General features: G+C 43.9%; 1 protein-coding gene across 1 annotated transcript in view; it reads right to left on the bottom strand.

The window, feature by feature from the left end:
• Positions 1-10,675, bottom strand: part of CCDC149 (coiled-coil domain containing 149) — a 66,604-nt gene that overhangs the window by 42,141 nt on the left and 13,788 nt on the right. Inside the window, exons 4-5 of the mRNA XM_025051830.1 lie at positions 7,824-7,931; positions 5,447-5,576 (exon numbers count right to left, since the gene is read on the bottom strand). Coding sequence (XP_024907598.1) covers positions 5,447-5,576; positions 7,824-7,931 — 238 coding nt within the window. The remainder of the gene's footprint in view (positions 1-5,446; positions 5,577-7,823; positions 7,932-10,675) is intronic.

The raw sequence follows: 10,675 nt of genomic DNA, 5'->3' as shown, positions 1-10,675 counted from the left end.
GATAATCCTTCCCTGACCACACAGTATAAACAGTGCCCCCTGTTCTGCCCAGGCTGCACTCTACAGCACCCTAAGTAATTTTTTTACTTAGCACTTAGCACCTGCTGACATATTATATGGTACAGTAATCCCCACTTATCCATAGGGGGTATGTTTCAAGACCTCCAGTGGATGCCTGAAACCTTGGACTGAACCCTATATATACCACGTTTTTTTCCTATACATACATATCCCTTTTCACTTTCACGAAACACTTGACGGCTTCTCTTAGTTGGGCATATCCAAATTGCCAGCATCACTACTCCTGCACTTTGGGGCCACTATTAAATAAGATAAGGGTGACTTGAACATAAGCGCTGGGATACTGCGATCTGATCATTGGGATGGCTACTAAGAGACTGATGGGTGGGGAGCATCTACAGCATGGATACAAGGGACAAAGGAATGATTCACGTCCTGGGTGGAGGGGAGCGGGCTGGCACAAGATTTCATCACGCTACAGAACGGCACGCCATTTAAAAACTTATACATTGTTTATATCTGGAATTCTCCATTTAATATTTTTGGAACGTGGGATGACCACAGGTAACAGACTGTGGAAAGCAAAACCATGGATAAGGGAGGGCTGCTGTACTTCATCAAACAGAATGCCCACCAGCTTTAAGACTCACCATGATGCAACTCTAAAAAGAATAAAAAGTGCCAGCCATAATGACGTGATACCATGAAGAGGTGTTCAAATGTGAAAACCTGTGCATCTCAGAATCTGTGAAATATGTTTGTTTGTTTACTGTCCACCTTTCCCCACTAGAATAGAAGCCCCGTGAAAGCAGAGACTCATTGATTACTGTCCTATCCCCACACCACGTAGCTGGGTTTTCAATAAAGATGCGTTGACATGAATTGAACACCCTCCATAAGGCAAGTACTGCTATTATCTCCACTGTGCAGATGTGAACAACTGAAGCACAGAGAGGTCAAGCAACTGACACAAGATTACACAGCCAGGAAGCCCCTGAATTACCTTCAGACCATTCAGCACACATTACTCTCAGAGCCACGATCTTTATAGCGTCTCACCAAGCAGTTTTAAAGCTGCTTCGATTATTTTTTATTTAGTATAATCTGGGTATGGCGTACTATCAAATAAGTCTTGGGAAGAGACAGCTTTCAGAACCAGTTCTCTAAGAAGTGTTATGACACGTGGTCTATGGGATTAAAGTCCAAAACGGTGCTGCTGGGTCGCACAGGCCATCCAGGCTACAAGCTCATATAAACCAGGACAGGCTCAGATTTGGTCCCTGAGATGAAATGTGTCTAATTCTTGTGCCAATAAAACATTAGGGAATGCTGGACTAGTCTGGCTGCTCACTGAACTAGCTGAGCATTACCTATAGTTCGCCATTAAGATCCCAGTTAGAGGAAGATACGGTGGGGCTGGAGAGAGCGAAGGTCCCTTACTGCTCATTTCAGTTCTTCGTAATTAATTTCTATAATGCCCCAAGGTGAGAGCTTTTCATTAGAGTGCCCTCGTCATTGGGTTTCTTATGGGATGGGATATCTCCGTGCTTCTTTGAAGCATAAAGAAGAATCATTTACAAAGAGCTCTCTGATCCCTCACCCTGGACTATTACAAACATCCACAGCTGAGCACTTTTTTTTTTAAACAAAGTATACTTTAATTAGTCACCTGCATGCTCACTGTTCCATCTTTATTGGCTCATGGCTTTGACTTAATTGGTTTGCTCGTTAAATCCATCCAAAAGTCCCTCATCAATAGAGGTATGGTCACAGAAGGGCTCTATCGTTTTATGGTGCCAACACCAGATAAAACAGAGGTACTGAAAGACCATCAGCTGGCGTAACACAAAGCGCATTATTAAGGGCAAAACCCTGTGTTAATGCAATATCACAAACAGCTACGTTTAAATTGGCCAGCAGAGGCCTAGGAAATTCGAATGCATGACACGGGTAGGAGCAGCTGGCCGCCTGAACCTCCTTGCTTTTGAATACCTCGCACTGCATTATTGTGCTGCACTAAAGTTCCATAATTTGTATAATGAAGAAAAACAAAAGCAAATGGACAAGAAAATCACTGGCTGTCTCGAGAGGAACATAAGTTGTAGCTCCTGGCCTATCTATTAGGTGCTTATTCCACAAAGTGCACACAAAATGCACGAAGGTTCCAGGAACTCTGCACCAAAGCAGTGAAGCTTGGTCCTGGCAAAGTCTGGAGAGGTGATAAGGAGGGCTGAGTTTATGGGATCCATCTGCCAGATGCCAGGCTTCTCGCCCCAATCGCTGTCTTTGTTGGGAGGCACATACTCAGTTAACTGGAAACAGTCAATCAACAGGAAGGAAAACTTGAAAGATCCCCAGTGGAATTCATAGACTAGAGAGCTCTAATCCAATGTGTGCCCGTGTCATGCTAAAGTCGCCAGGAACATTTACCCTTGGTGGAGCGCTGACTGGGTGACACGCACTATGCTGCACCCTTTACAAACACAATATTGCACACGCACACACAGTCATTAAATCTCATTGTCTTGCTTTTTTTTTTTTTTTTTTTTTACCCAGGACTAATAATGTCTGATGATCTTACTTTTCTATTTTATTTTCTTACTGTCTGTCTTCCCAACTAGAATATAAGCTCTGTGAGAACAGATGCCTTGTCTTGTTTATTCCTTGATGTAGCCTCAGCTCTTAATTAACATATAGTAACTCTCAATCATGTGTTGATGAATAAATGATGAAACCCAACAACAATTCTATCAAGGTGTTATTATTTCCATTTTCCAGATGAGGAAACTTGAAGCCTGAATAGAAAACTTGCCTGAGGCCACATAGTCAGTAACCAGCAGAGCTAGAATATAAACCTGGGTTTAAAAATTTCCAAACATGGACTAATTAGACCATATGGTAAGTCCTCACTGCATGTCATCAATAGATTCTTGGAAACTGTGATTTTAAGAGAAACAACTACGACGAAACCAATTTTACAATAGGCTAATTGATATAAACAAAAGTTAAGTTCCTACGGCCTATTTCTGATCACAAAAACATCACCGAACTTCTAAATGAAGACCCTAATGCTTACCATATTAAGTATTTAAATAAAGGTGAGCTATACACACACTTGAGAAAAATTCATAAAAACGAGATAATTATTTTCCAACCTGCTTATTCCAGGACAGGGTCACAGTGGCCGGAGTCTAGCCCAGCGGCTCAGGGCGCCAGGCCAGACCCTCCCTGGACAGGGCCCCCTTCCATCTCAGGGACCACTCACACCGTCACTCAGGCCGGGACAATGTGGACATGCCAACTCCCCTCACGTGCACATCTTTGGGAAGTGGGAGGAAACCAGAGGACCTGGAGGAAACCCACGCGGACAAGGGGAGAACGTAAAGTTTCCACATAGACAGTGTCCCCGACTGGGAATTAATTATTTTTTTCTCCTCAACGTTATGAAATTACGTTGAACGAAACAACATTATTCGAGGACCCGCAGCAGGCCACGCCACGCGGCAGCGGCGGGCTGGAGCTGGCTCCTCCGGGAACGCCAATCTCTCCAGCCCCAAGTTCCGTGACTTCACTTCAGCAGCCTGGTGTTTGTCGTGGCATCAGTATCTATGCAATGGAAATTAGCAAAGCACTGCCAGCCAGGCTTCCCTTACGTTGAACGAAACAACATTATTCGAGGACCCGCAGCAGGCCACGCCACGCGGCAGCGGCGGGCTGGAGCTGGCTCCTCCGGGAACGCCAATCTCTCCAGCCCCAAGTTCCGTGACTTCACTTCAGCAGCCTGGTGTTTGTCGTGGCCTCAGTATCTATGCAATGGAAATTAGCAAAGCACTACCAGCCAGGCTTCCTCTTCTGAAGACCTAGCTGGTCCACCCGCTGACCTCTGGAGATTTGGGATTCACATGTGCTCTGCTGGTTTTTGTTAATCGCCTCTTCATAATCCTTAAATTCGCCGAGACCTCCTTCTTCCTCCTGGTCCCCTTTCCCTGAATCCATTATTTTCTAAATGCCCAGCAGAGGAAGCAGGCAGATGCTGGGGCAGGAAGGGGAGCTGCATCCTGCAGCATTGTCTGGGTGTTTCCCCATACTTAACTGGTCCTTACTCCTTATGCACTGACACCCTGAGGGCCCTGGGCCACTCCACATCCACAGAAGGCTTTTTCAGGATGATTTGTGGAGCTGTGTTTCCTCCTATCCCCACAGGCCTCTCTTTCCTCGTTAACCTTTCAGAACTGTAATTATGAAGGCAGGGGAGGGTATCTAGTAGGTTTCTCCTTTTACACCTCTCCTATGGTTTGCATTGGGGGTTTGTGTCCATCTGCAAGCCCCGAGAAATCCTTGGACACTGTTCAGAGACATGGCAGGTGGTGTTTGATTACAGGACCTCCAGGCTGTCACAGAAACCACCCCCCTAACCCATGTGAGTGCTAAGCTGTTTGTAAGCTAGGGTGGCTACAAATCTTTCAAGAGGCTGTTTGAAAATGCTTTATGGCACGTAGGGTTACAAGGCTCTAGCTGAACAAATGGAAAAATTAGTCTACCTTAAAATATCCAAGGCAAGTAATTTCCTATCACCTTGTTTCTTAAATGTACTTAACATCTAGAAGCTGGGCTTCCCAAATATGGATAAGGGTCATCGGTTAAAATGGCAACTCAGAGATAAAAATCTTCCACTTTAACGGATGCTCATAAAATGATGCCATCGGCCACTCTTTTTGGAAAGGAGGATAGTTAGGAGCCCAACAACAGCAATTATTAAGCATCCTTGAATTTAACGGGCTTTAGCCAGCCAGTGAGCAGGACCTTACCCCACGTGCGCCGAGGCTCCGCCTTGGACCCTCAGTTTTCTCCTCGGGGGCTCCCTAAGGTCCCACACTTTGGGTTTGGTTTGGTTTTGGCTTTTTCCCTGATGAAACTGTTTGCTTTTCTAGCTCCTTTCTCCAGATTTCTAAACTATTCCTCATCCCGCAAAGAAGAGCATCACTGATAACAACCAGAGTGGCGGACAGGCCACTTATTTTCTTGCATATTTGTTTTCCTTTTTTCTTTTTTGAATCCTTTCGCTTTTCTTTTCATTCGTTGTATTCATTCGCTCATTCATTTATTCCATTCCGTTTCCTCAATAAACATTTATCAAATAATGTCTACATATTGGGAACTGAGAATGCCAACTCCTAGGGGTACAGCAGTATGCCCGTCGGGAAGTGGGCCTGCAGAGAGCTGGCCTTTGGGGGGAGGGGGGGCGGGCACACAGTGTAAGCAGAGGGGAGAGAGCAGGGTGCCGTGGGCACGTGTGGGACCTGCTCCTAAGAGTTGGTTGGAGAAGGCTACATTTGACCTGTGATGTGAAAGATGAGCAGGAGTTGGCAGGACAAGTGGCGGGGAAGAGTGTTCCAGGCAGAGCAAACGGCAGGTGCGAGAGCACCGGGCACCGAGGCGCAAGGACGAAGAGCTCGGCAAAGGGGCTGAAATGAGCGCCGCAGGGCTGACGTGTGAGGGCGCCAGTGGTTGGAGATGTGGCTGGAGAAGTCGGTAGGGGCCAAATCATGGAAGGCCTAGCACGCCGGGGCAAGAAGGTGGGAATGGATTCAGCGGTCCACAGAAAGGCTGGAGCAGAGAGCGGCATGATAAATTAAAACAACGTAATGAACCCGTTCTCTACCATACAGTCACAGCCACCTTTGAACAGGGGCCTGTGAGGTTTTCAAGATGCCTTGTGTCATTATCGAATGAGTAATCCGGCCTTAATGTTGATGATTGGGGGTGGGGGGAGGGGAAGGGATGACTGTGACTCACTGGGCGCTGAAAATAAACCAGCCCTATAACTTTAGATGCAAATGAGAATAAATGAAACCTCTGGGGTTCGCGGCAGTTGGTCTTTTTTCAGGGGGAATGGCTGGACACTGAGATACAGGGTCTGTTGAACATTATAACACCTTCCCCGCACCTTTGGCAGGCAAATTACTTCACAGGCCATGAATATGAGTCACTAAATTCTAAACCTTGGGTGAGAAAACAAAGTTTGATAAATGTGTCCAGCTACTGGAATAAAGGCCCAGAACACAAGCAAATCATGAAGCTAAGACAATGCAAAAGAAGCCCTGGACTAGGGCTTATTGTTACACACACACACACGCACACACACACACACACACACACACACAGAGGCATGTGCTCATGCTAACATGCACACACATACACATTAGTGCGCACACACACCCCCTCCCTTTCTCTCCTTGACATATCAGCTGCAATTCCTAAAATATCTCATGCCTAAACAGTGACACAATTAAAAGTGACCAAAGATCAGGCAGAGGTATATTTAGGAAAGTTGGAGGTGGGGATAGCTCAGAAAGAAAAAAAAGGAAAGAAGAAAAGAAAAAATCAGTCAAGAAGAACCATGAATCCAAAAATCACATTTCAAAATGTTACAGTATTCTGTGGGTTTATAATGTTTCCGAAATTCTTGTCCTATTTTTATGGATTTAATAGAAACTACTGCACATACTTCATTGTATTCTCTAGAAAACCTTGCCCTGCTGTTATCGCATAGGATGTGACTAAGGAGGTCTGGCCTTTAATTATTGACCAAACACCTAGGTTACAGAGCTTAAATCCTTTCAGTGATGCCTAAAACCACACCAGAGGCCTGATTAGCTTGTCCTGTGTTAATTAGAACCTTTCTTAAGCATTCTCTCCCACCGCCTATTTCATGACTGGAAATAGCAGAGCCTAGTTTTTCAAATATATGTTAAATCCAAGATGTTTAAAAAAAATTGTAAAGGCAGATTAAGTGGAGAAGAGGCTGCATAAGGAAGACTTCCCACAGACAGAGCCGCCGAAGCCGGCAGTACACAGTCCTCTGCCATCTCCTGTGATGGAAGAGTTCATGAGACCATACGCTTCCGTGCTTTTTTTTTTCAAGAGAGAATATCTTTCAAAACGGTACTGTCCAATAACTGACGACTCCCAGAAACTGTGAACGTCATGACAATTTGTCAAGGAATTTGGTCATGTTTAAAAGACATTTCCCAAGAAAGCAGCTCTTTCTCTACATGGAGTTTTCTTCAGTTAAATTCCAATGGCCATCTCTAATGAGAACGCCGCCTCTGACAAGGAGTTGAAAATGAATCTATCTTGGCAAAATGGGAAATTATTTGTGGAGACAGAATTAAACTTCGGTAGTTTTTCCTTCCTCTTCTCAATTGTACTTTCGCTCATAGCTTCAGCGGGGAGAGAGAGTGCATGCATTTAGTTTGGAGTTTATGAGTTCATATTTTATAATTAACGTTGCCAACAGGGGAGTTTGATTAATACCAAGCAGTGGATTTTGAGCAATGTTCCATACAAATTGCCAAATTTAGCAATAAAATAAATTGGTTATGTGAACATAATTAGTAAGATGACTACTTAAAATTCAAAACCGAATGTGAATAATTCCAAATCATCTGAGCCACAGATCTATTATTTGTATAGAAGAGGGAAAGTATAGCATTTGGGTTTTATTTCATCCTCAACCACAGTATTATTCACCACCAAGCTGAACATAATGAAACTTCTACAATGGGTTGTGACAATATTTTAGAGCACCCCAGAAACACACGCATACACGTGCGCACGTACACACAAAAGGAATAGCCATAAAGATAAGAGATGCTCAACTGTGAATTTTCATTGCAAATGTAAAAATCTATAACAAATTTTTCAGCAACTGCTGCGTTACGTTTTTCTGATGTGCTCTACATAAACCTCCGGCACACAATTACTCAGTAGAGCTTTTTCCCTTTAAATATTCACGGTACCTTATTGTCACCCTGGACTTCTCCAAGCCTTTGCTGAAGTTCTTTAATTTCTTCTCCCAGATGTTTATTTCGGTCCTGAGATTCTCTCAATAGCTGTGCAAGATTAGCCTGGAAATATCAACACATTATGAAATACAATCAGAAACGGAGGAGTGGATAAATGTGGGGCTTTATTAGGTTTATAGGGGCCGGTGTCCAAGCCCAGCTGAACCACACAAAGCCCATTAGAGTAAACACATATATGAATGCAGCGACTGTGCAGATCACGCCACTACAACTGCATAGAGGAAAATGAATTTGGCCATGAACCTCAATTTGGGGATGTTGTTTGCAGAATGGCTCACGACCAGTAATGGAGGAGTTGGTCATATTCTACTTAAAAAAATTTTTTTAAAGAGCTCCTTACTAAAAATCTTGCAAGTGAACAGAGTTCAATTCTAAAATTTGGATTAACAATATAGGAAAAGTTTCATCTCCTTGTTTAGATAGTTTTTTTCCTTCATGAACTTTTCTTTGCTACCTCAAAGCTCAGCATTTCATCACAAATGGAAGACTCTGGAGAAGAGATGAGTGATGTGCCAGAATTCCAGATACCAGGATCCAGAAGTAACTCAGCGGTCTCCTGGGCTGGTTTTCCCACCTCCCGAGTCCTCTACTCTAGTTTCCATAGTACCGAACAGCCAGGATGATCAGCTGCCAGTCCCATCTTCGTGACTTTATTCCTTCCTTAAGATTTGCCTCCTGCTCAGACCCAAACGCCTCTGTCCTGTGTGGTCAGTTGTCCATTAATCAGCCTCCCCTCTCAATCCCACTTCATCTCATACCATCACTGTCCTTCCCCCAGAGCATGTGGGCACCTTTTACCACGCTCCCCCACTTTTTCAGGTTCCCTAAATTGCTGACTCTCCCCAACTACGTACATGCTTGCATCTACTCAAGCCTATACCTTGCCATTCCACTGAGGCTTGCATGGCTTTTTGTTCTTTGGTACCATTTGTATTTTGCTAGCTGTAATTTGCTCTAATTCTCACCTTGCTAATTGTGTTCTTATCTAACTTTAGCAAGAAGACTGCAAGCTGTGGAAAGGCAGAGGTTCTAGTCTCTGCTTCCTCAGCATCTATATACGTTGTTGCTCTGGGAGGTGCTGGTGTTGCAGGACATGTTTTAAAGACTCGTGATGAATAAATGAATGAAGGGAGAAGGTAAAGAAGCAAAACAAGCAATCGGAATATGACTCCTGGAAAAAAACCATTCAGAAATCGACACGCAGGGATTTTAAAGATGATTTCGAAGATCCCTTCATGTTATGGCTGAAGAAACCCCGATGCAGAGACTTTATGGCACTAGCTAAATCTCCAAAGACTTCACTGCTGATGCTTTGGGGGAATACTCAGTTATGCTAGGTACTAAGAAGAGAATAAGGGTGAGAGAATATAAAGAAAGATTAAACCTGGACTCATTCTTGATTCCTCACTTTACCTCATCCCCCGTAACCCATCTATTGGGGTATCTGGTGTCTCTACCCTGAAGCTACCCCCCAATTTAGCTTTCTCCCAAGCTCTTTGCTGTACCCCGTATATACGAGGCACGACCCCAGCTCAGCATCGTTCACCATTCTCTCTCACTGGATCGCTCTCCCACCAGAACACCCCTCGGCTGCCACCCTCACCTTTTTCAGGCCTTTGTTCCAAGTTGATCGTCTCAAGGGGGCCCCACTGGACCACTGGACCTAATAATGCAAACTTCCCCCCTCCACCCTGAATTCCCACGTCCCTTCGCCTGCACTATTTTTTTTTTTTCCATAGCACTTATCTTTTAACATACCATGTAGTTTACTTCGTGGTTTTTTGCTTACTATTTATTTCCTGTCTACTTCTCCCTACTAAAATAGAAGTTCCATGAAGGGCAGAGAGCTTTGTTTTCTCTACTTGATCTACCCTCAAGCACCTAGTAGATACTCCATAAATATTTTTCTTATTGAGACATAATATGCTGAGCTTGGAGGTTATGGTCTCAGCCTAGGGGAGGATATGAAATAATAATAACAATTAACAATGCTAAAACCAGTGCCTGGTGTAGAGTCCTGCATAATAAAACCCCACTCATCCCTACCGGCTGGATTTAACCAAGCCCCAATTTCTACTCACTTATTTGTGAACATTACTCAACAATGCGATCTAATTTTTCAACTACATCTTTGCAAAGGTCATATCTTGTAATGGTTGCATTCCAATCTCTCCAGATTTCCGTTCTCAGCAGACAAAAATTGGGTGAAGGATGAGAAAAATTAATTCCCATGTTTACAGGTAGGAAACCAAAGAAACAAAAGACTCTGTTACCAGAGGACTATTTCAGGAAATTTCTCTTGATGGAATCAGACAGACTAAGTTGGATCCCAGTTCTGCCATTTACTGGGCTGGGTGACCTTAGATGAGTTTCTTAATCCCTTGAGTGTCCCCATCCGTAAAATGGAGTAACTTCATGTGGGGATTTGATACCAAACTTGAATAATGAACACAGGACACCCACCACAGTGCTTACACACAGTAGGTGCTGGTTAAAGGCTGGTCACCTCGGCTTGACTGTGTCCTTCCACTTGCCCCAACTCAGCCTCTCAGGGAACGATTGAGTACGTGTGGCCAAATGCCTCCTCGAACACAGTTGTCTCCTTTGTGATCCTGCCCCTTCACTGTTCCTTATTTATCCATTTATTTATACAACAAATATTTATTGAGCACCTATCATGTGCCAGCCACTGTTTAAGACAGCAATAAGCAATACAGACAAAACCCCTTGCCCTTGTAAGCTTACCTTTTTATAGATAACATGGCATTACTTAAATTACATTACAA

The sequence above is a fragment of the Pteropus alecto genome, unplaced genomic scaffold (genome assembly GCF_000325575.1).
Source record: "Pteropus alecto unplaced genomic scaffold, ASM32557v1 scaffold5, whole genome shotgun sequence".
Classification (NCBI taxonomy): domain Eukaryota; kingdom Metazoa; phylum Chordata; class Mammalia; order Chiroptera; family Pteropodidae; genus Pteropus; species Pteropus alecto.
The sequence above is the reverse complement of the archived record's forward strand: the minus strand, read 5'-3'. Positions and strand labels throughout refer to the sequence as shown.